Below are 26,595 nucleotides of genomic sequence, written 5' to 3'. Positions count from 1 at the left end.
TGTCCTCCCCAGTTCTCATATCTTGTATTTGCACACTTGAAAGACTGTATTTACCACATGAGTTACTACAGGAGGCTAGAAATGCAATGAGCTGTGAAACAGTCACAAAAACACACACTTTGAAGACGATTATTACTTTTTCCTTTTGGGTTGAAAAGTAAAAGAATCGTGCACAATGAAATCTGTCTGTTTTTGTTTTTTTGTCTTATTCTCTCTTAGAGTTAGATTTTTTGGTCAGTACCTACATTTTCTGCATCCAAATGCCTCCTAATGGGGCATTTTTTCCTTCAAGATGCAACAGACAAGAAAAAACCCAGTGGGGTAATGTGTGACAACAGGGACCAGAGAGGTGTTGCATTTTCCAAAACACAACCATTTGTGACTTTTGTTTTAAGAACATTGAGGCAATTACACTCACAATGAAGTCAATGAAGTGCATTTCTGATCCTGAACTGATACAATTGTCATGGATGACACATTGAGCAACAGAGGTAAAAGCTGTTTTTTAAACCATGTACATTCATCAGCCACTTCATCAGGTCCACCTTGCTGGTACCGGGTTGGACCCCCTTTTGCCTTGAGAACCACTTTAATCCTTCGTGACATCGATTCAACAAGGTTCTAGAAACATTTAGACCATAGAGTCTAGTCCATATTCACAATTTTTCTACCCTATTTGAAGGCCCGAAGCGCTTTACAGACACAGTTCCATTCACGAACACACATTCACACAATGATGGCAGCTGGCTGCCAAACACTGGCGCCAACCTATATCTACCAGAGGCAATGGTGTCTTGCCCAAGGACACTTTGACAAATTGGAGAGCAAGGGGGGAATCAAACCTGCAAACTTCCGGCCGCCCCGGTGCTCTACTGATACTCGGTTTGAACTGCAGCAGGTCTACATACCGAAATGCATTAAGTTGCTGCCATGTGATTGGCTAAATAGAAATTTGGATTACAGGGGAAGTGGACAGGTGTGCCTATTTAAGTGGCCGGTGAGTGTATTCTTTTTCACGATACAAAAACAAAAAAAGAAATATAAAAATGTGTTGGATATTTCCCCACACTGGGATTTAGTGATATTGTAAACTGTTGGACCCCCTAAAAGGAAAAGACAGTATTAAAAGAAATCTTTTGTGTATTCTGTTCCTGCTCTCATTCAGCTCACATCCCGTTTTAACAACGAGGCACTTTTCAGGACACCGGTACTCCTGTCAATGTGGCCGCCTGATTGAAACCGAAGGAGAGGAGCTCTAAAAATAAAAGCAGTAGCACCTTTTACCAACAAGCGGGAAAACACCTGAAATTTAAGTATAGCCAGAATGAGCCACAGTGAGTCAGTGCTAATGAAAATGTATCATTAGTATCTGCTCCCAAAGTTGGCATGCCACGTTCTACTTATAGGGAAAGGGCTAAACTAGGGCTAAACTAGCCTCAAGCATTGTTTGGAGTGAACCCTGGTACAATCTCCAAACTGAAGGCCAAGTTCCATATGATAAGGGGTAAGAGAGCATCAAAAGAAAATACCCCATAAAGACTGTAACCTCACACTGTCAGCACGCAGGCATCCTAGATAATTTACAGATTTGCTGATGGGTATGGGTACAAATGTTTCTAAATAAACGAGCTTGTAGATTTGATGTGAGAACTTGTAAAATAGAATGTGAGAACTTTCGCACCAAAAATCTACATCTGTGTGTAAAAATCTTTAGCTGTAAAGAGGCAGAGGCGAGAGGCTATTCCCCGAACTTGAAACTAGTCAGTGATAAGACCTTATGGTTGGAGGATGGAATAGATAGAACGTTCTCACCATTTTTGGGTGTTTTTGTTCTTCTGTTGGTTACGTTGCAAAGGTTATACTCACAGTTTAGTTGGAAGAAACATTCAGCATTAAATTTACCACTAAAAGTGGACGCAGACGGGACCTGTTGAAATTCTTTCATGTAACCCTTGAGCTATCCTAGGCACTTTACCATTGGGAGTTGGGTCATCTAGACAGACTAGACAGTGCACTGAACCTTTTTTATTCAATGATTTGTAAACTTCACTGGTGTCCATGGATTACAGGAAATCTTTCCACCTTTATCCACCGTTGTCATGGTAGGGATAACACGTCAATGTAAGGGTGGGGTCATCTAAGATAGCACAAGGGTTAATGTAAATGGGGTTTTAAATGCCATCAAAAGGAGTAGTTTTTTTTTAATCACAATTAAAGATGGAAAAAGGCCAAGTAACTCACTTTAGCCAGTTTGGACACATTAAATTAAAAAGAGGGGCTCCTCATCTTACAAAAAGGGACACAGTAGAAGGTTTGCAATATTAACATCCAATACTCTCAATCCTTAACACGTCAGAACAGCAGGATGTGGAGTGATTTAGAAAAAAGTCACAGGTAAAACACTGAAACAATATAAATGTTTATACTTCCCCGGGAGTAAATGGCCTCTTTATAAACACATTTTTGACTTGATGGTTAATTCTACAGGGATCGTGGAGAAGACTTTAACATTAGGCTCAACCCCAAGCTAGATGCATCCCCTCATGAGACCTCACTACAGTAACTACGAAGATAAAATCTCTAATGACGGGACTAGGTATAATAGATATTTAGAGGGACTAGAAGCAAAGACTATAATTATTCCCATCCACATTCAGTCTACTCTTGAATCAACTATTTTTTTATGTTCAGTAATGATTCAGAATTAGAGACTGTACAGTTAAGACAATTGATCTGTCTAATCACACCCCATGTCACAAATGGTTTCAGGGACCCAAAATAGGTCAAACTCAGGAGTGCAAGACACCAGATTTATTTATTCTTTAACTTGGAGGACCCCAGGCACTGGAGACACACAGCCAATGCACAGATGCTATGAAGATAGGAGAGGGTTAGTGATGGAGAAGTTGGAGTAGTCAAAGCCTAAAACAGGAGGAAGGCTTACTGGGATGAGGAGAGTGATCCACAGGGAGAAAACGGGCAGAGTGAAGTCCTTGGTACAGTAAATGGAATGAGGTGTGGCTCCAGACATGGAGGTCAAGAAGACGAAGAAGGACGCTTGAGCGTGGTTAAACTCAGGATCCTGGGGCTCAGTCACAAAAAATTTTGATTTTATAATCCAAATAATGCTCTCCAGAAGGGTCTCTGGGAACAATTCCAACATTTCCGAGGTGCAGGAACTTACGAGGCTTGGAGCAACATGGTGTTGCAGGGAAACAGGAGCATACAATGGCAGCAGAATGAAGCTGAGAGCAGAGGCTGGACGCCCCAATTTCATTGTCAATAAATCTAGAAAAGAAATGTAGAAAAACACCATGGAATCTAAACTCAAACATACTGAATGATCTCAAAATTAGAGACCAACAAAAAAAAGAAATTAATTTTTTTTAAATAATTTAAAGACTCGTTTGAGGTATCTCAGAGAATCCTCTGGGATACATTGAAAGCAGTAGTAAGAGGTAGAATTATTTCAATCACCTCTCACTTGAAGAGGTTAAAGGGGCAGAAATTAGTAGACCTAAATGAAAGGTTAAAACAGCTTACAATAACTGATAGCAAAAATATTATTTTGATGGTAAAAGGAGACATTAAAGGGATACAAAGAGAAATTGATGACATTTATACTCAAGACACACAAAAGAAAATATTTGTTTGAAACCAAACTATTATGAAATTGGCAATAAATCTATTCCTGGTGTAATCTTCTCCTCCACGTCGAGAGGGACCAGTTGAGGTGACTCGGGCATCTAGCCACGATGCCTCCTGGATGCCTCCCTGAGGAAGTGTTCTGGGCATGTCCCACTGGGCGGATGTACCGGGTAAGACGCAGGACACACTGAAGAGACTACGTCTATCGGCCGGCCTGGGAACTTCTCGAGGTCATCCCCGAGGAGCTGGAGGAAGTGGCTGGGGTGAGGGAAGTCTGGGCATTTTTGCTTAGACTGCTGCCCCCACAACCCGGTCCCAGATGAGCAGAAGAAGATGGATGGATGGATAAACTAAAAAAGTGGAAAGTAAACTTGGAAAAAAATTAAAGAGTTTTTAGATGTATTACTGTACTGTACACACAACCCCAAGCTCCAAATGAGACACAGATTGAAGCCTTCCTTGAAGCATTACATATGTCAGAGCTAACAGATCCACAAAGAGAGATATTAATACAACCAATGACATATAAGGAACTACATTTAGCCATTTGTAAAAGGAGGAAAGGGAAATCGCCTGGTTCAGATGGACATATCGCTGAGTGGTGTAAGATCCATCGACAATAATTACCCCCTCTTCTGTTTAATACATTTTAATTGGATTTAACAAAAGGTGAAATGCCCCCATCGTGGAGAGAAGTTATCATCTCAGTAATTCCCAGAGAGGTTAAAGATAAGCAAGACTGCAGCTACTACAGGAAACTGAACATGTTTTTTTTCATGTTCTTGTGTCAACTGGGCCCATTCTCTTTTTCCAACTTATGCACACAGAAAACCCTTGAAAAGGATCTTTTGAAAAATGTGTATAAAAGGCTGTTGTACAAATAAATCATTTTCAAATAAAAATATAATTACAAAAACAAAAGATACAGAGACAAGCAGTTAGAAGATGAAAATGAAAGACAGACCACCCACAGGGATGCTGCGTTTGTCTTTGTGGCTGCTTCCATGTGAGTGTCATGGTCTGCAAGTGCATAATGTTTGCAGAGGACAATGTAAGGTGTCAGAAAGTACTGGTGTTCTCAGATAAAATGTGTGTTTTGGATGCATGGCTCTGCAGGTGGTGTTTGTGTTTGCAGTCCTGTAATTGCTGGTGTCTTTCTCTTTTATTTGCCTGCATGATTATATTTGCGTGAGCAAACTCATGTGTGGGCGGGGATTTAAACTAAAAGACCACTAACTTTAAACCAAAGTGGGAACAAAATCGTTTTTTTGCTTTTCGTCTTGTCACACACATAACTACAATGTTTTTTTTTTTTGCGTTTCAGTCTTTCTTATCAGACACACACCTGCTGCTTTTTAACACACACATGGCCTTGTTAAATAACTATAGTGAGGTAAGCTTGCCTTTGTTCTTTCTGATGCTTCAGTGCAAATGACTAGCTAGTCCTTGTAAACACACAAATAAAGGTTGGATAAAGTTGCACTTTCATTTTCTCACTGTATTCTGTCCATAACTGAGAAACGAGCAAGGTAAGACCGGACTGCAAAAAAAAGCCAGGCTGTGCACTCACTCAGGTCACACCTCTCGTACACTTCGTGGTTATGCTTGAGCAACACACCCACCTACACACACACACACCTACCAGGGACGTGCGGTATGTGGCTGATAAGACAATGACAGATTTACAAACATGCAAACTCAATATATTTGCCAACCGCTTACTGCATTTCATATGTCTTATAAACGTGTTTTATAAACATAGCATTTTCCTATTGGAAGAATTTGGTTCAGTATGCCTCCCAAACAAGAACAAATGAGAACGTAGACATAGGTTGTGTCAGAATTCCCACCCTAACCTTTAACTACTAAAAAACAACATAGTGCGGCACTATGTAGTGCCGTGAATTTTAAAAGCAATTCGGACATCATGCTTACGAACGTACTTTAAAAAAAAATTTTTTTTAGACAGTGGATATGACGTCAATGGTAAAAGGTGTGTACTTATAAAGTGCTTTTCTATCTTCATCGAAGGCCCAAAGCGCTTTATAATCACAGACCCATTGACACACTTGTGGCGGCTCCGCTGCCGAACACTGACGCCAACCTTCCATCAGAGGCAAGGTGGGGTTCAGTGTCTTGCCCAAGGACACTTTGACACATTGGCAGGCAAGTCGGGAATCGAACCCGCAATATTCCAATTGGAGGAACGACCTCCCTAACACTGTACCACGGCCGTCTTGTCAAGTTGAAATCTAATCAATATACGCGTTTTGCGACTATTATTTATGAGTCCACTGTCTTTTGAAGATAAAGATGTTGATAGTTTATCAAAAAATACATGTAAATACATTTTTTGGTAAAAATGTTCCGACGCAATGCAATGTGGTCTATATTCACCAATCTAGTGAGCATCGATGCACACTAGTTTTTCGCAGAGCCTTCTGGGAAATTTCTAGGGCACAGGATTTTGGAATTGTAAAGTCGGACAGCCCTACAAAGTGGCAAACGCACTATATACTGTAGAGCACTATATAGGGGTTAGGGTGAGAATTTGGACATACCCACAGTCTAACAGAGCAGCGCAAAGCTGCTAAAAGGACCAGTCTCAGTCTTCTTAGAGAGAAAAGTTGTATTTTTAGTGGCTTTAATTTTCCTAAAATTTACACACTGAATGAACACTTCTGCTTTCATGGCCCCGCTCAAATTGGTTCAAACTACCTCAAAAAGAAAACTGGGGTGGGGTTGAACGTCAACTAAGCCATAAGAAAAGAGAAGAAAACACCCCTCTCAATCCAAATGTTTTCAGGCCATTTATTAAAAAGGCTGCCAAGTAGCTTAACAAACATTTGCCCCAATCATGACCTGAGCGAGAGGTAGGTAACAGAAAGAGACAAGTTAACTTAGGAAAACTGCATTGTAACAAATGCCACTTTGATAAACACAGCATGCATACTCTCTCTTACACACACACGCACGCACACACACACACACACGCAGACACACACACACACACACACTTGTGCACACACATAGGATTCACACAATGGTCTAACCTTTTCTTGTAAAGGAAGTCCATATCCTGTGAGTTCAGCGTCAAAGTCCTCCTTATCTTTTAGATTTAGAAGTCTCAATTCCATATTAATTGGAATTAGGACATGTGATAAAAATCTCAAGAATTTATGAAAACGTTTTTACAGCTTTCCTCCGTTTGTTTGGCTTATTTCTTGAAGCTGAAATGAAAGTCTCAAAACTACATTAACAAATCTCCAAACCAACTTGTACCTGTTCACAACAAAATGTCAATTCTCATTGACATTCAACATTCTTCCAACTTCCCCTGGCTCATCTTATTTCATCACTATGTATCTCCATGCTTACTTTGCTTTCTGTCTAGGAAAGGGGGATTGCTTGGTTGGGGGATAGAGATGTACACTGGTTGTGGGATGAAGAAAAAAGAATTGGATTGCCAGAGAGGTGGAGAGAGTTAGAAAGGCATAATTATGTCTCTTTGTGACCCAGTTTGATGACTTGCTGTCCTGAAACAATAAGACCTTTTTTTTTACCGTCTCAATACAAATTAGAAATATATCATTAAGTTCAGAAAGAGAATAAACAAATTCTCAACACGTCATGGACCAAAGCTAAGTCCCAGATTGGCTGGTGACTTCTTTCCCAAAGTTTATATAATGAAACAGCGTGCTGATACTAGACCACCATGCCACGCATGACACTCAAAACTTTGACTTAACATTGAAACATGACACCTCCTCTGCGTAAATCGCTTTCGGTGTGAATGTAGCTTTACTTTGAGCTGAGAGCGCTACTCCACCATGTCGTACCATAAATAAAACTAATACCTGTGAAAAATCTGTCAATCCCAGAACATGACGTGATTTAGGGGTGTGCCAAAATATCGATATGGTGATATATCGCGACATTTAGTCCCCTGATTGATTCTCGATGCGTTTTCATCAAGTCCCAATGTTTTATTTACGTTTGAAGACCCTGTAAAAAGTTATATTAAACATCCTTTGGTAAGACGATTCTTCGGAGGATAAATAGGGGGCGCTCTTTGCGAGATTGGCTGTCGCGGGCGGACGCAGAAGAATACAAGGAAAATAGCGAGAGAAGAAAGTTAAAAGACGCGCTGGCAGCATTGAAGCTGCATCACCCGGAGTTCTGGGAGAAAGCCGTGGCTGTTGCTGGCCTGAAGCCAACACAGCCCAGCGTGGATACCTTTTTCCAGGTGAAGCTACCACCGTCTTCTGTGAGAGCAGAGGCAATAACAAACGGGATTTCTGTTTAAAGTTACAAAGGAGTTCCGTCCCTGCAGCGAGGTGGAGAACGAGGGATTTCGGTTTTTCTTGAATGCATTAGAGCCACGCTTAGGCCATACCTCCCGGAAATACTGAAAAAATGATCCCTGCACTGCACGCCCAGACCAGAGCTATGGTTGAGATGGTGCTGGAAACTGCAGAAAGAGTGTGGCTCACGTGTGACGGCTGGACCTCTTGGGCCACAGTGTCCTACGTGACGTTCACAGTGCATTTTATTAACAAGACTGCGAAATTAAGTGGTATGTCCTACAAACCTGAGCAATGCACTGTGGTGTTGTTATGGAGTGTCATTACACCTTTTACCCAGTAGGTGGAGATAACCACTGATGTATGAGTAGCTGAGTCTGAGAGAAGCTGCAGAAGACAAGTCTTAAAGTTTGATATATCGTGAGTTGTTAGAGACGATATATATAGATTATCACCATATTGTGATAGTATCGTTATCGTGAGCAATGTATTGCAAATCGTATCATGTAGTAAGGTACCCAGTGATTCCCAGCCCTAATGTGATTGTAGTTTTTTCATCATTTTTTATAACAATAATCAAAACACCAAGTTGGAACATAAAACATAAACCTAAAAGAAAAATTTTTGTTTTTAAATTCACAGGATATTCCACTACAATAAAAAAAGAACAACTAAGTTTTAGTGCTATTGCCTATTTGTGATGATTTTTTTACTGTGAACTGTTGTTTTATACTAACATACTAACATTCTGATGTTTTAAAATAAAGTTTGAAAAGAATGAGTGAACCGAGGTCACTCCTTTTCTGGCAGGAGTTACGTCTAGAAGTATTCTGCTAAATCTATTACGCAGGATTATAGATGTTTTAAGGCTGTAAAACGCTTCACTAAACACTTTATGCACTTTCTCAGACATATATCAACCTTTTCTCTCTTGTTGAAACACGTTCAGTTTCAAACTTTTGAAGAGAAATAAGTCCAGTCTTATAAACAGAAACCAAAGACATGTTTGTGATAATAGATTTATGTAATAGTGGAAAGCTGAAAGCACTCAGTACAGGAGACACGATATGGAGAAGATTGAGTTACAATAGTCTGCAGCCTATCGGGACACAGAGCAGAATGTACTGTAAATGAAAAAGAAGAGCAAAACATGCAAAATTGCACAAAAATAAATCAGTGAGACCGTGAAAGGTGACCTGAAGTACAGAGGATTACTGTCCAGACATTTCCATCAGCTGGAGTTTAAACCTTTTTTTTAACAGTAAATAGAGCACTAACTCGCAGTTGGTTACCTTAGTCCAGCTTTCAAATTGTGTTGCATCGCACCTCCCGCCCCTCTTTTCCTTATGTATATATGCACACACTCATGCAGACATAATGGGGGGCTTAATACATGTGTATATAGACCACCCAGCCATAGTTTTCTCTTAACAATGGTGGCAAACAATACAGAAATCTCATTTGGTCCCAGTGGGAATGCACGTGCAAAAGGTAACACTTGAAACACTGGATTTGATACAGCTTAAGGACTGACCTTACAAAAAAGATCAAAAGCTTCAAGTGTGACTGGACAGTTAGCTAAAAAGACTTTTGGGAGGAAGGGTAGAAGTAAAGTGTTATCTGGTTTTTACTCCCAAAACCAAGCTTTCATTTGGATGTCCTGTGTTTTCAATGATTTTTAGCACCTCCATTTGCTGCTCTCACTACATTTTGGGCAGTTGTTGCCAAAAAGATTTTGAATGTCTATTATATATGTTGTCAAAGTGTAACTGTGTGCTGCAAGAAATGTTTTCCAAAATTGTGTAACTCCCCCACCTCATATCTAGATCCACACAAGCCACATCTTTCGCTCTTTTGTCTCATGTCACAAAAGCAACAAGGTTGTTCAAAAAAAGAGGGAATTTGTCCTTTTTGATTCATTTGTACTTTGTTAAAACCACAAAAACCACTGCTAAATTCCTTTCTTTTATGGTAAGGGTTGTCAAATTGGCCGCAGCTGTCTGGGACAGAGAAAAACTGCTCAAAAGCACTTTATTGTTGGTTTTTGATGTGTCATGTCAAGTTTTTTGGTCCTCAAGCTCTGTTGGTGCCAAGAGGCAAGTTTTAAACAGGGATTACAAATGACTTTTACATGACTTTATCATCTTTATACTGTCATCCAAGTAGACAAATCATGTTATTACTGATACGATTTATAGGATGTTTAACTTTCTCAGACAAATAGAAGGATATTGACGCGACCATTATATATTGAGTTGACCATTGTTGGTGCAAATCTTTCTGAGGAAGACTGTGGTCTAAACAAGTCACGGTAAAGTGTGTTTTTATCTTTTCATTTGTCAAAAACAGAAGGGCTGTAGAAAAATATTGCTCAAATGTACCAAACTGTGTATGGTTAAACTGCATGACAAGGCTGCCATGACTAGTACAACTCTCTGATGCATGCAACCGGTCAGAGAGCTGGGTACTTTTGAGTTTTTCTTTTCTGCTTTACGCCTCCAGAGAGTCACGCACTAACTAAATGGAGACTATGCGAGACCTTCTTGCTGTGAGGCAAGAGAGCTAACCGCTGCTCCACCACATGTCTTGTTGAATTAAAAATTAATTTTATTCATCTTAATATTTATTTCATAATTTGTTATCATTCAACAAAAATATGTCTTAGTTTTACAGACTGTCCTAGTTGGGCTTTGAGCTGGGGAAATCCTTAAATTTGGATCAAGGGACTTCATTAATATGAGTCCTGTGGAGGCCTTCACAATAAATCGCAAGTTTATCGATATTGCAACATCGAGCTGTGCAATATGCATATCCCAAAAGGCGGCGAAAATTGCAATAAATGGTTACTTTAAATGTGCTAAATCAATCTTATGGCAGCTTGAAGTATTTAATGAATCAAATAAACCCATTTTAAGCATTTCACCAATCGGAAGGACCCCTTCACGTTGTTGACCGATTGAATGGAGCTCTTTTGTGTTAGATGTTTGCCTGATGTAGACGAGGGTTATTTGGAGTATATTTTTGTTATGTAGACTCTTATTTAAATTAAACTGTTGCAATGAAATGGAAATTATGTTTTTGGATGTTTTGCTATTTCTTCATGTGTCTCAAGTTATATTGTCATTGCAATATTGATGAATAATATCGCAGATTTCCACATATCGATGATTTTTTTCATCTGCAAAAACAGCTGGGACTCCTGCCTAACTCACAGCATATTGTGGAATCTATAGTGTGTTTGCAGCACCAGGGGGCCAGCTCTTAGAGTGATCAGATATTATTATCAAGACCAGATATGATCATGGGTCAGGGGGACCAATGCCCCACCAAATGCAGTGACTGCCCTCTCCCCCAATCATGATGGCTCACCAAATCCAAAATTTGTGAAAGATTTCGATGAGAATGGTCAGAGCGCTCTCTGGTATGTCTCCAGTTCAAAGTAGCTTCTGATTGATTGATGTATGAGGAGGGCGTGGCCTGTAGCTTCAGCTGCTTCTTGCACAGCTCCACCTCTCATTCAGTCACAGTCACAATGGAGTAGACACAGAGACTTCAGCTGGGCTCTGACACAGAGATTCCCTCTGTTGTCCGTCACCGGCACACAGAAAATGCAGTAAATGAACTTCCACTTCTTGACAGGGAAATATCCAAAGATGAGGATTTCTCTGTTGGACTGTTCCTAAAATGGTTGACTATAGGTTCAATAAAGTTCATAGTGGCTGTATTGTTAATTGACTTCTTACATTCTTCTGTTATCAGACATGGATGTGTTTTTTTCACATACCTGACGTGTTTCGATGGACGTATTCTGTCTTCGTCAGAGTCATGGACGTAGTCGACTCTGACGAAAGACTATACATTGACAAAGGAGCCCACATTTAATAAAATTAACAAACACATCCCACCTAATGCAAAGTACACCTCTAAAAACAACTAAACAAAATTGTTGCAACACATCAAAATAAATAGAATCATAGACAATCATTACAAAGCAGATTATGCAGGGTTTTGCATTAAAAGTGATGCAAAAGGGGCGCATTAATGTGGAGATTTGTCTTTAAAGGCATTTCTGATTGGTCTGCTTGGAGCCTGCAACCAGGGCTTCGGCTCCTTTGGTCTGCCATTGTGGATCTTTCTCAAATCTAGGAAGAAAATTCTCAGGCGAACTTATTGTTTGAACATTAAACTAAAGGTTAACCATAGAAAAAGGTTCATAAATCTGCATTAAGATTAAAAGTAAAATCTAATTGAATGGAAATCTATATAGTGTACAGCTTGATTAAAGACCTCTGTTTTTCTTTACAGACTCTAAAACAGGATTAATCCAAGGACATTTTTTTGGATGCTTGAAATTAAAAGAGAGGAAATGTTCCCCTCTGTGGTGGTGTGAGCTGTGTGGAGGTGTAGTCCTTCAGTAATAGACGCTTTTTGGGAGTTTGTCTGACAGTCTTAACGCAAAGCTTTTTCAAACAGCTGTGATGGGGAGACGGGGTGGCCAGAGCCCAGATGAGAAAGATGAGCCCTCTTTGACAGCTGCTTTTGTCGTGTTATTCTTCCTCTATCACACATCTCAGGATTTTTGGGCTTCCTATTTCTTTTGCTCTCTCTTTCCTCTCCCTCCCTCACTCTTTGTGCCACTGAGCTGTGATTGGCTGTTATGACAGGGATGTCGCTAAGCTGTCAGCCTCCTCTAAAGCTGGGTTTAATTACTTCTTTTCACTAACATGACATTTTCATGCACAGATGCTTGCCCAACGTGAGCACACGTTGGAAAGTCGATCACAAGGCTGACACACAAACCAGTGAACAGAGCAGCGTGCTGGGCTGTCCAATCAGAAACAAAGGAGGAAGAGCCTTGACTAAACCCTCTGTCAGCCACCCCACCTCACAGCACCCCCCAGATGTTTGTCTTCCTTTGCTGAGCTCTGAGGACGTCTTTGAAACATGTACGCCCAGTCGCCACAGAGCTTGACGAGCATAGATGAATGCATACCCCCACCCCCCTCCGGGCCTAGCTCTGAATAGCCAATTAAAGTGAAGGGGAGTAGAGGGGGGTGGGCATCATGATGGTGTCTGAAAAGTGCGTTAAAATGTGCAGTGTTGAGTCCTGCACTCAGTGATTGCTGATAGTTTACCCCATAACAGTGATTCCAAAGCTCTGCTCCTCCTGAGGGATGAGGGTTGGGGGTTCAGCGCTGCTTGCGTTGACAAAAGCTACTTTGGCATTTCAGATCATGACTGATAAACTAAATCTGAGTTGTTTTTTTAGATTCTCTATTCATAGACATTTGTAAACACAAAGCAATCTGAGATGGATCTTCCATTATTTTGTCCTCCTCGTCTCCTTGCTGTTTGCTATAATAATTATTTTTAATTCTCCTTGTTTTCCACCTTTCCAAGAACATTCAAGACCATAAATATTTGGACAGAGACACATTCTTTCTAATCAGCTTTTATTCCATGTGTTGAACAAAAAGATTGCATAAAAATGTGAAAAACTAAAGCATTTTTTAAACACAATCCCTTCATTTCATGGGCTCATAAGTAATTGGACAATTGACTTCCATGCTATTGCATGGGCAGGTGTGGGCAATTCCCTTGTTATGTCATTATGAGTGAAGCAGATAAAAGCCCTGGAGTTGATTAGAGGACTCGTGCTGGCATTTTGAAGATTTTGCTGTGAAGAGACAACATGCGGTCAAAGGAGCTCTCCATGCAGGTGATAGGAACCATCATTAAGCTGAGAAAACAGAAAAAAACCATACGAGAAATTGCTACAGTATTAGGAGTGGCAAAATCAACAGTGTGGTACATCCTGAGAAAGAAAGAAAGCACTGGTGAATTCAGCAACGCAAAAAGACCTGGACGTCCACGGAAGACAACAGTGGTGGATGATCGCAGAATCATTTCCATGGTGAAGAGGAACCCGTTCACAACAGCCAACCAAGTGAACAACACTCTCCAGGAGGTAGGCGAATCAATATCCAAGTCTACCATAAAAAGAAGATTCTATAAAAGTAGATACAGAGGGTACACTGCAAGATGAAAACCACTCATAAGCCTCAAGAATAGGAAGGCTAGATTGGACTTTGCTAAAAAAGCATCTAAAAAAGCCAGCACAGTTCTGGACATTCTTTGGACAGATGAAACCAAAATCAACCTCTACCAGAATGATGGCAAGAGAAAAGTATGGAGAAGCTCATGATCCAAAGCACACTACATCATCAGTATGACACTGTGGAGGCAGTGTGATGGTCTGGGCGTGCATGGGTGCTAGTAGCACTGGGACACTAGTGTTTATTGATGACGTGACACAGGACAGAAGCAGCCTAATGAATTCTGAGGTGTTCAGAGACATACTGTCTGTGCAGATCCAGGTGAATGCAGCCAAACTGATTGGGCGGCGTATCATGATACAGATGGACAACGACCCAAAACATACAGCCAAAGCAACTCAAGAGTTTATCAAAGCAAAGAAGTGGAATATTCTTGAATGACCAAGTCAGTCCCCTGATCTTAACCCAACTGAGCATTAATTTCAATTGTTGAAGACTAAACTTCAGACAGAAAGGCCCACAAACAAACAGCAACTGAAAGCCGCTGCAGTAAAGGCCTGGTAGACCTGGTGATGTCCATGAGTTTAAAACTTCAGGCTGTCATTGCCAACAAAGGGTTTTCAACCAAAGATTAGTAATGACCATTTTGTTTTCAGTTATTTCATTTGTCCAATTACTTACGAGTCCATGAAATGAAGGGATTGTGCTTAGAAAATGCTTTAGTTTTTCACATTTTTATGCAATCTTTTTGTTCAACCCATGGAATAAAAGCTGAAAGTCTGCACTTCAATGGCATCTAAGTTGTCTTATTTAAAATTCACTGTGGTAATGTACAGAAACAAAATTAGAAAGAATGTGTCTCTGTCCAAATATTTATGGTCCTGACTGTAGCTTTCTCAGCCTTTGGTTTTGGCACTTGTCTGCTTTGTTGACATTCTCTGTTCTCTTCTCCTTCCCCTCCAGGCACCTTACCCTATGACATCAAAATTGTAATTGCTGGAAACCACGAGTTGACCTTTGACCAGGAGTTTATGGCAGATTTGATCAAGCAGGACTTCTACTACTTCCCCTCTGCCTCCAAGCTAAAGCCAGAGAATTACGAAAATGTCCAATCGCTGCTCACCAACTGCATCTACCTGCAGGACTCTGAGGTCACCGTACGCGGCTTCAGGATTTACGGTTCTCCCTGGTGAGTTAAGATTAAAGGCATGTACTTCTATAGTATTTTGTTTTTTACCTTCCTTCAAGACCAAAGGGTATAACAAATTACACTACCTTCAGTAACTCGCACACTTTTTCACACACCAATGGTGGGATAACTGCCATCTTAACCAGATCACTGGCAGCAATGAAGCATTCGGTCTCTTTCCCAAAGACGCACCAACACATGGCTGCAGAGCAGGACCTAAACCTGCGATCATGAGTCCTCCCCTCAGAAAGCTTTCTGTTATAACTGCATCAGGTTCATTCAAGTCAAGCTGCAGTTTTGTTGTGATTTAATAAATTTATCTTAGAGAATACCAAAAACTATCATTACAATCTGCTTATAGAATTCAACAAATACCTATTCCAGGTTGTTTTGATGTATGTCATTGGATGTGACATTTGTCCTGTAGCAGATATTCTGCTCAGGTACTTTGTGAAAATAAAAGGACACTAATTCTTTTTTATGATTTACTGTAATAGTTTTTTAAAGTTTTGCACTTGAACAACAGTCATACATTTAATGCACATTCTAATCTCTGAGTGCTGCTTTAGGTCTCTGGAGCACAGAAGTCTCTTCCAAATTAAAGCCTCAAATAGAAAAAAGGAGCATGTCAGTTTGTTTCCATTTATATTTTATTGTGTTATAAATCTTTCTCCATGTTCTTCTTTATATGTGAAGCATGTTTGTATATGAATCACAGCTGCACTCGAGTTCTGTCTCAGATGCATCAGCTGCAACACTGTTTGGGATTTTTACAGCAATCCTTCAGATTATTGTGTCTCTTTTCTGATGCCTTTTGCGGAAAGAGTAGTGGGTCTCAAAAGTTTGATGTGAAATGACTTGCACCTATTTCCCTACACTAAGCATGTAGGAGGACTGTGTGTCTCAACAGTCTCACAGTATACTTGTGTGTCAAAATCTTCTTTTATGTCTGTTTTGCTGTGTGGTTATTATTTTATTGATTTTTTCTTTTTACATCTTTCATCTTTGCAATCTCTAAATACCCAAGTTTGATGAGATTGATGTGCAGAACACAACCTCTGTAGGCTCTGATGGTGTAAATTTATGTGTTGCTCATGTGTACAGTTTTATGTGAAGTTCTGCATGCTCCAGGAGGTCATGCAAAACTATGGCAAGTGAGCAGAAATCAAGAAAAATTCTGGTAGTAGAATTAATTTGAAACTGAAGTTTAGTCCTTGTCACATCTCTTTCATAATTCAAGACTAATCATAAAAAGCTTCATTATCTGAAGCTCTCCTGGTCTCTGATAATGTTTGGACATTTGGTTTGAATGCTCACAAATATAAACGTAAGGAGGCAGGAACATAAATGTGAAGTCTCCAATGTCTGAAAGTATGTGTTAAAATTGTCAGTCCACTTCATCTGTGTGTCAGGAATGTACAGATGGAAGAAAACCACTCATGGACGTAGTCAGCAGATGCCTGAGGAATACTAAACCTCAGTGCATATTAATGCTTCCACAGCTCATCTGCTGCTGCTGTTCGTCCGCTCTCACCAACCTCCTCGCTCCTCGCTCTGGATCCACTTGTCAAAAGTAAATCCAAACACCAAACATGCAGTTTATCTGCACCTGTTTTTGCTCTTGCAGCCTTATTTACATCAGTCCTAAATGTGTAGAAAATCATAGTTATTGAAGCAGTAGGAATCTGCATCTCTAAATGCTGCAACTATAGAAAGACAACAACATTTTCATTGGAAATAACCTGCAGATGTTAATTTTATGCAAACATAAAACGACTGAACCCAGTTTTCCACTCTACACAAATTTTATGAAGTAAAAGAAAAAATGGCAAAATATTTAAGTGCATTTTATTCATTCTTCATTCATTTCATACATTTTCTATATCGTTTTTCCCTTTCGGGGTCACGGGGCTGCTGGAGCCTATCCCGCCCACTTATGGGCGAAGGCAGGGGATGCCCTGGACAGGTCGCCAGTCTGTCGCAGGGTAGAATATTCACAATCACACATTCACTCTAACAGTCATACCTATGGTCAATTTGTGCATTTTAGTGTCTGAGTAAAAAAGAAAGACAGCACAATTACAAGGAAAGGAAAGATTTATCTGCTCTGTGGTATTGACACCTTTTTGTTTCATAGCTGTGTGCTTCCCGTTATTGATCTCTAACGTTAAAGATCCATTCCATAAATTCTCTTTCTCATTAGTCTTTCTTTCCTTAGCAGAGAACAGTGCCACAAGACATTTTTGTTTCCAAGCTACTTTTCCATAATGCTTTGTTATCATCTGCCTTTTTCCATTTCTGGAACACACACACACAGACACACAATTGTATGGGTCCCTCCTGAAACAACTAAGCGAGTGTACATGTCATTGTCATCACACATTGTCCTGCATGGTTTTATGAAAGCCAGAGGGGATGAACAGACAGCAGTGACTGTTTTCTCAAGCGTACTAATTATTCAGCGGATGATCATGTGTTGTTTTCCACTTGTGGTTAACTCCCAGTCTCTATAGGTTGTGATCTACACGTCAGTGGTGTGAAGAGAACTTGTTGCTACATTTTCCATCTGCTCAGAATGATAGATTCTGTAAGATTTTATAATTCTAAACTTGTGTAATCCACAATAGTGTTTTGTAGAAAGCGTATTAAAAATAATGATGGAAATACATCCCTGGGATTCAATCAAGACTTTTGACCTAACCAAACCCTCCTGCTTCTTTGAATAATATGTCAGGACATTCATTGCATGATATGATAGTTTTTGTTTGAGGAGAGCATGAAGCAAATGCACTGAAGCAGCAGTACTTTCAGGAGTCAGTGTTGTCACTGTGAAGCAAATGATGCACCACTTGTAAAGTTTTTCAAAGAGAGACGCTGCAGGCAGAGTCTTTTTTGCATCAAACATGAGACAAAGGAAAATATGGATGTCAATCAGTCATCACAGAAAAAAATGACTGAATAATGAAAGCAGGTAAGAATCAGGGTTCAATTCCCAGGAGGGCACTATGAACTTCATCCAGTGTGGGTCATTGGCAAGGCCTGTTGCGCCGCTGCCTAACTATGTAGCCACAAGTTGGCCAAAGTCTGGGTCCCCCTGTGCTGGTCCCCAGCCTGGATGTGTCAGGAAGGGCATATGCCGTAAAACGTATTGGCTGTTGTGACCCCTAAAGGGATATGGAGAACAGTGAACAACAACAGGAAAGAGTTTATGTGAGTTTAAAAAAACCTCTCATTGATATTTGCATATTGCAGTTAACAATTTCTTATAAAGAGAAAACAGTTAAAATACTGTGAGCTACAAAAGCTCCAGTTTTCTGCATCTGGATTGAACTTCTCAGCTGTGAACATAATAGTGATCTTCCCAGTCCAGAGTCTCAAAGCCTCCTTTTACTTTTAAATTAACAGCAGATTCTCAGTAACAGATCAATCCAAGTCTGCAGATGACATCTGAGTCATTAATAATGAGGTGTTGCTTGGCATATTTACAAATTCAGTCCTTCGCAAGCCCACAGCCATGAGGATCTGCTTCATGCCTTCCGCAGTTTTTTTTATCTGCATCTAATTAGGAAAAAGCTCATTTATGATGGCAGGATGTATGAATACAAATTCCTGACAAGGATCCTTGTTTTTGGAGAGAATTTGGAACATCTTACTAAACTAGTTCCTAGTTTTTTATTTATTCCAACAAAAAGTAAATAAACAAATAAAAAAACTCACCACTTAGGCACATAAAATAAGTAGAAAATATATATATTATAATATATACTGGTTTAATTTTTTTGATATTTTTACAAAGGCAAACTAAAACCCAAATGGAAAGATTTGCTGAGTCATAAGTTCAGACATGAAACACAATTTTAAGGAACCAAATAAAGTTCTTCATGAACTACAAGATTTGTCGTCTTGTGAAAAAAGAGGTAAAAAACTTTGAGGGTGTGAGTGAAAGCAAATTTTCATTCTATCTATTGTATTCTGTCTGCATTGTTACCACGGTAACATAGTAGATGCTTCAAGGCGAAGAAATACTTGTTACGTTTGACATCCTGTCAACCTTAAACTATACTACATAAAGAATTTTGTGGCTGCAAGTAAAAAATCATTATTATAGCTCTGTTACTCTGATAGTGACATAATTTGGAGGCACAGTCAATTTAATATTTGTATGACCGTTTTCCACTGAGGGGCCTGTGTGGTGGGGCAGTGGTTAGTGCCCTCACCTCACAGTGAGAAGGTCCAAGCTTATATATCTGCTGAAATCTTTCCGTATGGAGTTTAGATGTTCTCCTTATGCATGTGTTGGTTTTCTCCAACCACCCCAGCCTCCTCCAACAGTCTAAAAAAATACTTTAAATTCCGATTGATGTCTCTAAACTGCCCTTAGGTGTGCATGTAAGTGTGTGGCCCTGTGACAGACTGGTAACCCATTTCCATTAGTAGCTGGGTAGGCTCCAGCAGCCTAGTGATCCCAAGAGGGATTTAGTGGGTTCTAAAGTTGGATGGATGTTTTCTACTAGACAAGAAAAATGTTATGTAATTTTACCCTAGGGACCCTTGGTTTTTTTGATTGCTCTTTTCCTCAAATCCTCTCTATGAACTGCCACCTTAAAGTGGTGAAGGGGTTTGTTGAGAGCTTGAGTAATCCCAGGACATAGGCTGTCTGGGGCTGTTGTCGCTGGTAGGTCCACCCATGGCAGACAGGTCCTGGGTAACGAGCCAGACGAAGAACAGTTCAGAACCCCCTTTATGAGAAGTAAATCTCAAGATTCTGCAATGTTTCCCGGATTGGTGTCACCGGGGCCCACTCCACAGCCAGAGTGAGGCCTGAGGTTGGGACTCGTGGGCAAGTGCCTGGTGACAGGGGCTCTTTCCTTGGGCCTGGTCGGGTCCAGCCTGAAGAAACTATCTCTCCCATGGGCCCACTCTCTCATGGGCCAACCACCTGTAGGAAAGCTCAGAAGGGGCCAGTGCAATGTGGCTGAAGGTGGGTGCCTCAACCCTGGCCATGGAACTTGGCCTTTGGGATATGAAATGCCCCCTCTCTTGGTGGGAAGGAGCCTGAGCTTGTCCAAGAGATTGAGAGGTACTGGCTAGATATAGGTAGGTTCATCTCCATGCAGAGCCTGGGCTGGAGTTGCTCATGGTGAGGGGCACCGAGCTGGTGTGGGCTTATCCTTGAACCCTCAGCTCAGCCACCAAGTGTTGGAGTTCACCCCAGTGGACCAGAGGGGCATGTCCTTTTGCCTTAAGATGGGAGACAGGACTGTGACTTTGTGACTGTTGTGTATTCAAACCTTGTGTGCCTCCTCACTTGTCACCGGATCGTTCTCTCTGTGACTGTCACTTGTGTACGAGTCTCAGAGCCTTCTTCTGGAATAAAGTCCTTGTTTTCTCGAGCTTCTGCCGTCCTGCATCTTGTGTCCACGTATTCATCCTTGACAAAAGTAGTGGGATAAAAGAGTGTCAGATTAAAAACCAACAACCAACTCATCCTGGAACCAGATAATCACAAAATGCTTCTAAAAATACGTCCAACCATGAGGGAGAAGTGAGAGTAAAAGGACGTTCGCTGTCTTTAACATGACCTTTCTGCCATCTATGATCCAGACAGCTGGGGCTTGTCATCACTCACAAGGCTTCTAAAAACATAATTCCCGTTAAAACCAAGTTAATAACTAAAAACATAATACATTTTAAAATGATTTTCAAATACATCACTTTTGATTTAAAACACACCACCCTGTTCCCAAAAATTAGGGCTGTCAGTAGACCTTAAGTGCAGACGCCACTGTGTTCCCGAGGATTGTGGTTTGTTGTAGCACATAAAACATGTTTGCCTTTGGGAAGAGTGGAGCTTATCACAGCACATAAAACCTGTTTTGGGTCTGGTGCTTCACACGCTGCACAAACGATGGCGTTTGTTAGGAAGTTATTCACATTCTGTCACTGAATACCCATCACTGGCCATAACCATGTACTTGGTTTAAAGCACTTTGTAGGTTCTAGCGCTCTGACTGTTATACCTGCCCCTGCTTTGAAAAGTCACTGTCTCAGTGACAATCAGAGCCAAGGCTAAATGTGACAGATTATGCATGGGAGATTATGCATGTTGCAGTGCTGCCTGGCAGGTGCTCTCCAGGGCCGCCCCTGACTCAAGATTGTTTCAACTGAGTCAGACCCACTGTAAGCTCGATGACACGGCTGCTCTAGCCCAGCCACAGTTGTCAAACCAGTAGACCGTGGAAGGTTATACATTGCTTTGCCTGTGGTAAATGCCTCAGCTGCAGGAAGAGAGGGTGTCCTGACACTTTGTGACCTTGGGGCTAAAGTGACAACAACTGCTTCTATTTTCCTCTTATCAGCTGAACTCTTATCAGCAGAATCAGATGAGGTCTGCTGGGTGGTGAAGTCTGCTCTCTAAATTGTTCCTCATCGGCCAAACTTACCATAAAACTCCATGAGATGCAACATTTTCATAAGCCTATGAACTTGTCCTGGACAAGTAAGCAGTGATTGGAAGTTGGATTGTAAATAAATCATCCAAAGAAAGATCTTGTGAGTCATTTAGAGGATATCTTCAGCCAAGTGCTCCATCTCATAGATTTGAAGAGGCCTTTACTCTAGTAAACCTCAAAGATCTTGGCAGACTCCATGTGACCACCAGATTCAGTAACTGCTATCCTGTTGTCAGCAGAACGTCACCTACGACATGCATCATATTTCACATCTACACACATCTCTCCTGCAGAACAACAAACAGTTGCAAAAAGCTAACATTATATTCATGTTCATGTTCAATTGTAAATCCCACGGGATGCTTCACTGCTAAACACAAGCTTTACCTTTTTTTTTTTTTGTTGGAACTGGGAGACTTTATGAGCCAAGTTAGAAGAAGGAAGTGAGGACGATAAAACTTCTGATTAGTCAGACTGATGACGTGGCCTTCAAGAATAATTGGTGAAAACAGTTGAAAGGGTGGGACTTTTACAAAAAACAAAGTCGTGGCACTATCCTTCTCATTCAAGTATCTTTAATAGAATTAAATAAACACAAAGAAAAGAAGTATTTTATGATCCCTCTTATCCTAACTACTCTGTGTTTTATCAGGACCTAGTTTGGACAAACACAGACGATGGGAAGTGTTTTTAAATCAATGATAATAAACAATTTCCATAGTTCCGTAGCACAGTTCTTGAACAACACTAAAATATACCACGAGATCAATATTTTTTCCAAGCTTTAATTCAAGATATGTTTTGTGAAAATTGGTTTAGAAATGAGGGAGCTAACTAGCTTGATGCCTGCCTGTCCTAAACTGGAACAGCAGAGATCAACAGGGATCACTGTGACTCAATGCATAGCAATGTTGCCTGCGCGCACGTAACTTTTTTTAGCAGCAAATAGCCAAAGGTCAATCAAGTATATCGATGAGGCTGAAAATCCCTATTTTGCCTTTCCGTCTCTTGTTGCAACTTATCTTTGGCCTGGTCATAGACTGACGTCAGGGTGCTGCAATGTTCCTCCACCCAGCCCTGAATAGATCGAGTGCTTGGGTCTTTTTGTGTTGTACATGGCGAGAAATCCACTGGTGATCTGGGTTGCTGCCCAAACATTAACTCATTGGGTGAAAAAGTTGTTGACTGGTGAGTGGCATTATATGCATAAAGAATTTCAGGCAAATGCTGGGGCCATCACTTTTTGTTTTCCAAAAGAGTGTGCAGTAAATCATGTAAAGGCCCGTTGAACCTTTTGCGCAGTCCATTACCCTCTGGGTGTGGTAAGGGGTTGTCCTACTTTTCTCAATGCCATATAGGCTACACAAACGCCTCGGTAAGTCTCCTGCCAAATCTTTCCTTCATTGATATGGATGCTTTGAGGAACTTCATAAGTATAAACCCACTTTTTCTAAGACTGTAAAGTCTATGGCTGCAATTTTGAGGGGTTTGGATTCAGCAGGTTTCCCCTGAATGTACAGACTTTGGGTTGCGCTGCCTTGGCTAAAGTACACCAGTGACATTGCTCGATGTACTGCTCAATATCCTATCCCATAAAGGGCCAGTTATACTACTGCTGTACCAAACTACTCTTCTTCTTTTACTTTCGGCTTCTCCCATCAGGGGTCGCCACAGCAAAACAACCCTCCCACGAGGATGAGTTGCATGATAAACTTGGCAATTTTTTTACGCCGGATGCCCTTCCTGACGCAACCCCCTCAATCCAACCGGACTTGGGACCGGCACAGCAGCAGAGAAGGGAATAGGGAGCAGCCCGGATTCTAACCCTGGTTTCACGGACGGAAGGCGCCGCAAACCAGCACAAGCTAAACTGGCCCCCTGTTGTACCAAACTACTGGTGAGGAAAATACCTTGATGGCCACGATTATCATAAAGACATTTTGGGACTTCCACCTGAAGGCATTTGTCAGTAGGAGCTGAAAAACTTGCGCTATCCCTAGGGGCTGTAATTGGTGATACATAACGCCATCCCTTGAAGCTACCCTTGACCATTGTTGGGCATATTTCCTCTGTTCCCTGCTGTGTTGCAGCTCAGGCCAAAAAGGTGCCTTTGTTTGTTCCAGAACTTAAGGAATGGACCAATAACAGAATCCACAGCGTGCATCGTCGGAACTAATAAAGCAGTTTTTATACTCATCGGTGTTCCTCCAGAACTGCCAGACCAAGATTGCCTGAGCACATGTTTGGAAGCGGCATTCGACATGACAAAGTGCCAGAATTCCAGTTAGCTGGACCTGGGCTGTACTTTCTTTTAAAGTTAAACACTGCCAGCTCTGTGACCCAGCATCACTCCACAGAGCTAAGGTAAGAGAGTAAGGTTTGCAGGTAACTGAGTCAGTTGTTGTCAGTGAAGACAACAAACATGTTTCCAAAGAAGTACTCCCTAAGCATTCATTCTAAATTTCTGAGTCACAGCCCACTGAAGGCCATAAACCTGAGTTTTCTGGATTTTTTTTGAATTGTTAGACATGTTCCTTTCAGTGGGTCCCAGCCCTTTGCTCGTGCTGTCTTCGCCCTCCGTCTTGATCCTGGGACAGCACTGCCCCCAACACAACATGAATTGCCTCGATCTCTAAAATGAACTACTTGCGAGCTTTAACCTTGAGAACCATCAAGCACCAGTAAGGGTGTCCAAGGGCTCTTCAATCCCCAACAAAGGAAAGGCATCCTTTCAAGTCTTTGCATTCAGCAATCCATAGTCCACACAAAGTCTCTTTTCTCAAGCTCTCTTTAAAACAACCATAAGAGGTTAAGGAAATGGACTGCAGCTTGGCTTTACCACCCCCTATCAAACAGCTCCAGGACACAGTGGACAAATCAAAGGGTTCTGCCAAATGTGCATTCAGTTGGTGGACCACCACGACTGTGTCTTGGCCCTCTTCCTCCTCCAACACCACTGTGTTCCCAGGCTGCACAGGATCAACAGCGTGGAACTCCCCAACTTGTGTGAGAGCTGGCAGCCAAACATCCTCTGAGCCCAGGTCAATGATTGGGACAAGCAAGTTGGCAGGTAGTCGGCTCACTCCTGCCAAGGCTTCAAGTAAAACTGATGTTATGTCAGAATTGCAGCTGAAGGACAGATTGAACCAATTCATGAATACAACTGTGCCATCATACCCTTCCAACAGCTGTAACATAGCCTTGAATAATTGATTCCAAACAATTGCACATCTTCTAAACTATCAGCCTGGCAAGTCAAACAATGGCTTCCTCTAATCTAGTGTTTCTGAGTACATCATAAATCAAAGCTCAGATATTTTTGATGCTGTAATGGGTCTTTGCTGTGCTCTGGTATGAGTAAGTAAATCGTGCCAATGTGTCTGCACATGTGCAGTTTATGCCTTTAAAACAAGGAAAAATCGTTTTAAATGAAAAAGGATAACTTGGTTTTTCCAAGTAATATTCAAGTGAACATACCCAGCATTTAGTACTGAAATTACCATGTAGTTGAGTGGAAATAGGGCCGACTTTATTTTACAGTCCAGTTTCATTGTACTTAATGGGTAGTTTCTGTGTAACTACCATCTCCTTTTGAATGGCAAGTGCCACCTAACACCCTATTACTTAACATGTAAAATTAACATACAATAAATAGTACTTCCTGTGTACATACTCTGTTCTCATTAATAGGAAGTACCATGAAAAACAATAAAGTACCATGAAAAACAATAAAGTACCACATAAATACTATGCAATTACCCATCTTACATATGGTAAGTACTATGAAACACATAAACTTGCTAAGTAAATAGCAATGTAGTTTCTCTTTACCTACTATCTTTTTACACATGGTAAATACCATGAAACATACAATGAGTGCAGACTTTAATTCAAGGTACTCTATTTGTACTCACCTTGTTCTTATATGTGGTAAGTACCACAAAAGACACATTTGCACAACATGTAAATACCCAGTAAGTACCACATAAGTATGAACCAAATAGTACCACATCAATACACAGCAAGTACCATGTTAGTACCGAGTAGACACAAAAAAAGTACTATGTAAGTACCCAGTAAGTCCCATAAAAAGTACCATGTAAACACCCTGTAAGTACCCAGTAAATTCCATAAAAAATAACATGTAAATACCCTGTAGGTTCCCCGTAGGTGCACAATAAGTACCATGTAAATACCAGTTAAGTACATTGTAAGTACTATACTGTAAAAGACAGTGTTACCAAAAATAAAAACTATTTCTTTCACAACTTGTTTTTCACTTTGCTAAACAGAAACAGCAAGTGAGGTTCACAGGGGAAAACCCACAAGAAAAGTCAGGCACAAACAAGAGGACAACATTTATAAGCATTGCAGAGACCCAGGTGCAGGTGAGCTACTGTACATGTCAGAGTGACAAGACTTGAATGACTGACAAATACTAAACAATTTAGATAAGAGGAGCACTGGCCTTGAACACAGGTGATTACTGTAGTAGCAACACATAGGGCGTGGTGAGAGCACAAGCAGACCTCCATCACAACAACAGAGCCCTTCCTCATCTCAGTTCCTGTTTGTTTCCACAGCAACAACAAAGACTGGTTCTCCGCACGCCAGTTTTTTATTTGCCTTTGTTTGTTCACAGGGCAGTCAGCGCTGAAACATGTTTGTTGAAAAGAAAGTGAAGAATGTGGGGAAGAAAATCTTTCATTGCTTCTTCAAATTGTTTCTAATGGTTTAGGAGTCATTTTTCAGAACATATTTGGACTGTTTTTAGGTAAAAAAAGTGTACAGACTTTGTGCACTCCTCCTAGGTAAAATTGGCATATGCATTTTCCACTGACATAAAAGCACAGAAATGCCTCAAAAGTTTTTGGCATCGCCAATATCTCTTTACAATGTCTTGTAAAAACGTCTTAATAATCTGAGACAAATGCAACTTTTCGACA

General features: G+C 40.8%; 1 protein-coding gene and 1 long non-coding RNA gene across 2 annotated transcripts in view; one reads left to right on the top strand and one right to left on the bottom strand.

Annotated features, from left to right (window-relative positions):
- The window catches only part of LOC144989353 (uncharacterized), a 166,464-nt gene that overhangs the window by 64,572 nt on the left and 75,297 nt on the right, over positions 1–26,595 (bottom strand). The gene's annotated exons all lie outside the window — the stretch shown is intronic.
- Positions 1–26,595, top strand: part of mpped1 (metallophosphoesterase domain containing 1) — an 87,743-nt gene that overhangs the window by 25,994 nt on the left and 35,154 nt on the right. Inside the window, exon 4 of the mRNA XM_011490983.4 lies at positions 14,972–15,197. Coding sequence (XP_011489285.1) covers positions 14,972–15,197 — 226 coding nt within the window. The remainder of the gene's footprint in view (positions 1–14,971; positions 15,198–26,595) is intronic.

This window comes from Oryzias latipes, chromosome 23, assembly GCF_053564925.1.
Source record: "Oryzias latipes strain Hd-rR chromosome 23, Olatipes_Hd-rR_3.1".
NCBI classification, from domain to species: domain Eukaryota; kingdom Metazoa; phylum Chordata; class Actinopteri; order Beloniformes; family Adrianichthyidae; genus Oryzias; species Oryzias latipes.
Note: the sequence above shows the minus strand (reverse complement) of the source record. Positions and strands in the feature narration are given on the sequence as shown.